Source organism: Magnolia sinica, chromosome 3 (genome assembly GCF_029962835.1).
Source record: "Magnolia sinica isolate HGM2019 chromosome 3, MsV1, whole genome shotgun sequence".
NCBI lineage: Eukaryota > Viridiplantae > Streptophyta > Magnoliopsida > Magnoliales > Magnoliaceae > Magnolia > Magnolia sinica.
The window spans coordinates 101998760-102002139 of record NC_080575.1 but is presented as its reverse complement, the minus strand read 5'-3'; the positions used below and the strand labels follow the sequence as shown (position 1 = coordinate 102002139).

At 36.0% G+C, this 3380-nt stretch overlaps 1 protein-coding gene across 1 annotated transcript; it reads left to right on the top strand.

The window, feature by feature from the left end:
• Positions 1–1043: 1043 nt before the first annotated feature.
• LOC131238663 (callose synthase 12-like) lies at positions 1044–2111 on the top strand. The gene is made up of 2 exons (XM_058236286.1): positions 1044–1162; positions 1274–2111. The coding sequence occupies exons 1-2, from the start codon at positions 1073–1075 to the stop codon at positions 1496–1498; spliced, it is 315 nt and encodes a 104-aa protein (XP_058092269.1). The 5' UTR covers positions 1044–1072; the 3' UTR covers positions 1499–2111.
• Positions 2112–3380: the final 1269 nt, after the last annotated feature.

Here is a 3380-nt window from a genome sequence, read left to right as displayed (position 1 = left end):
ATTTACATCCGCTAGATTGAGTTCCTCACGTTTGTGACTTTTTTCTTTCACATACTTGATAACCCATGTTTGATGATCTGTATGTTGGGACCTCTTTGATTGATATGTATGTAAAATGTGGTTAGATTAAAGATGCACACATACTGTTCGATAAAATGCTTATGAGAGATGTTTCTGAGATAAATGTGGTTCGTCTAGAAGTGTTTTCTCTTCGGCCCTTGCCAATGTAGTTCTTTGGTTGGGCTGCAGCTCTTGTAATTTTTGTGTTTCCTCTTTCTTTGTCTTTTTTGTTGTTTGTTGTTTTTTTTTCTTTCGGCTTTGCCATTTTTAATAAAGTTGGCATCTTTCAAAAAATAAATAAAATCCGTAATTCCTTCATTGGATTTTGTTGCATCAAACAACTCGCAATTGCCTCATGAAGACATTATGATATTATATTCTAGTATTGTAAGGATTCATCCATTTCAATCATTTAATTCTTTCTCAATTTTGACTATTTTACGTATTGTTATAGAAACTAAAAAGGGGAGTGGTGGAAGCATATCCTTCTTAGAGGGCTCCGATTAAAATGAAGAACAAAAACTAGATGTAGCAGAAAAAACTGATGGTGAAGAACATGTTGATGGTGATAATGGATAGCCTGTTGAGGAAAATGTCGAAGTAGACTACTCGAATCTTACTGGGAGACAGAAGAAACTGTTTGAATTGACGATGAAGATGGCAACTCTCTTCCAACCCATAAAAATAGTAGTATCATTATGTGAAGTTAACATAACTTGTGTCATTTCCTTTTACCTTAAAATAGTAGTATCACTATGTGAAGTTTAATATGACTATTTCTTGCCATGGTTCTCTACTTGCAGAATGAGGCAAGAAACTTGCCTCCCTTATGTTCACAAATCATCTTTCTTCCTAGCTACAGTGATGTCAGCACGTTACCAGTTTAGGAGCTTGAAATATATTGCTAGGAGATCCATTGAAAAAGTGTATTGTTAGAAGATGATAATTAGCCATTTGCTAAATATTATCCCATGTCATTTTTCTTCAATGCATATGATGTAGGGGAACTGATATGAGCAGTCCACATGGCATACATGTTGGCCTGTTAGACCGTCTTGTAATTATACGGACAGAAACTTATGGTCCAGCTGACATGATACAGGTTCATGCTCAATTACTTCTCTGTTTCTGTAAAAATGCATAATCTACTCTTTGTAAACTTGAATCATTTGATTTGGAGATAATTCTAGATCTTAGCTTCTTTTTCTTCCAGTATGGGATTGTATACCAGCTTGGCATTGCCAATAAAAGCACCAGCATTGCCGTCTATTTGTTGTCTTGGATCTATGTGGTTGTGGTTGTTGCTATTTATCTGGTAATCATGCATGCTCATGACAAGTACTCTACGAAGGAGCACATTTACTACCGGGCAGTTAAATTGTTCGTCATCTGCCTCACGACACTGGTGGTTATCATATTGCTGAGATTCACCAGGTGATGATGTGGTTACTTCAAACACACGGCTTTATGACAGTTTTTTCAAGCAGAGATGCTCCTTGGTGTTGCTGGCCAAATGGGTACTCAAAACTTCAATGTGGCTGATTTTCATTCTCTGGATTGCTCTGATTTTTCTCTATCCTAGGACTGATTTTTTTTTTTCCTTTTATTTTTCTTTTTTAAGAAAGGAGAACTATCCTAGTTCATTATAGGAATCCTATTTATGTTGTCCTAATTTTGCATGTAACTATAATAAAATATGATGTTTCTATTGTTGATGGAAAATACTCCACTAATCATAAACTGAACATTCTTTCTGTGGCCTTGTCTCCACTGAAAATGTAGGCTGTTCGCACTTGGCACTTTTCTCCAACAGTCACTTACAGAACAACCAATTCAATGGATCGATTATCTTCCTGGCTAATCTCTCACTGTCTGAATTTTATGTCTCAAACTCAAGTGTGTTCCTAGCAAGTCTTTAAACATGTTTTATTTTTGTGCTGCACACTGAAGCATTTGCTGATCATTGATTTGCACTGTGCAGCAGGCCTATTTGTGTAATGTCAGCTGTTCCATTTACTTTGGGTTGGCATCTGTAGAGTCTATATAGGGATTTGGGCTGCACAATGTAGTATGGGGTACATGGGGGTCATAAATTTTATTGTACAATATGTTCCATAGAACAAAGAAAAATGCACAGTTGAAGATATTTGACTCCAGTGCTTCATTGTAACAAATCTCTGTATACCTGAAATATTGAACCTAATTTTTTGATGAATATATCTGATCTGATTTAATTGGATCTGGACCCAGATTTTTTTGATGATATTGTTGCTCAAAGAGCTATCGAATTCATGTTGGGATGGTGAGTCATGGAAACCCTCACATTTATGATTAGTGTTAGATAACAACATGAGCATCTGCATCACTGTATGTGAGAAGACCTGCCCAAAGAGAGCATTGGCACAACATTGGTTTCTTTCATCATTTTACGTATAATTCAAAGAGCCTTTAGACAATGTACAATGGTATAGGAAAAAGTTGGTTTTGTTTGGTGATCTTTTGCTGCTATTGCCATCTGACTATATGTTTTTCAATGTAGATTTTAGCAGATGCAATGGGGCTTGGAAAGACTGTAATGACTATTGCATTAATACTTGGAAAACTAGTTAGGGAGAGTCCAGATGACCAACAAGTTGAAGAACAAAATTAGGATTTTGACAACAAGAAAACAAAGAATGGTCAGAAAGATCCTCAAACACAAAAGCTTGCCCACAGTTAAAGGAGGAACTCTTGTTGTCTGTCCAATGGCATTGTTAGGCCAGTAGAAGGTAAGATTTCGTTTCATTTCATAACATGTTTACTACTAATCCTGTAGTTAAAGTTGGCATTCTTTTAATGATGCAATTGAATGAAAAATTAAAATAGCACATTGTTGTCTGTCCAATGGCATTGTTAGGCCAGTGGAAGGTGAGATTTCATTTTTTTCAATTGTTGAACACACTTCAGTCAATAGCGCATCCAAACATAGCCTTGTTGCCTGATTTTTTTATCATTTTAGCTGGTGGGTCTTAAATAAATTACAATAGCCATTAAAATGCCTGTTTTACAATGGTTACAGAATAATCTGGAAGACCTCTACAACCTTTTATGCTTCTTACATGTCGAGCCATGGTGCAATTGGGCTTGGTATGTGCATGAAACATTGGTTATATCTTGTGTGGGTATCTCTCCTTTTGAACTTTCTTTGATTTGTGAAAATCAATGTGACTTTAGGATGATGTGCGGGCTGTTTTCAATTGAACTTTCTTTGATTTGGTGAAAATCAATGTGACTTTAGGATGATGTGTGGGCTGTTTTCAATTGTTTTGGGATGAAAAACC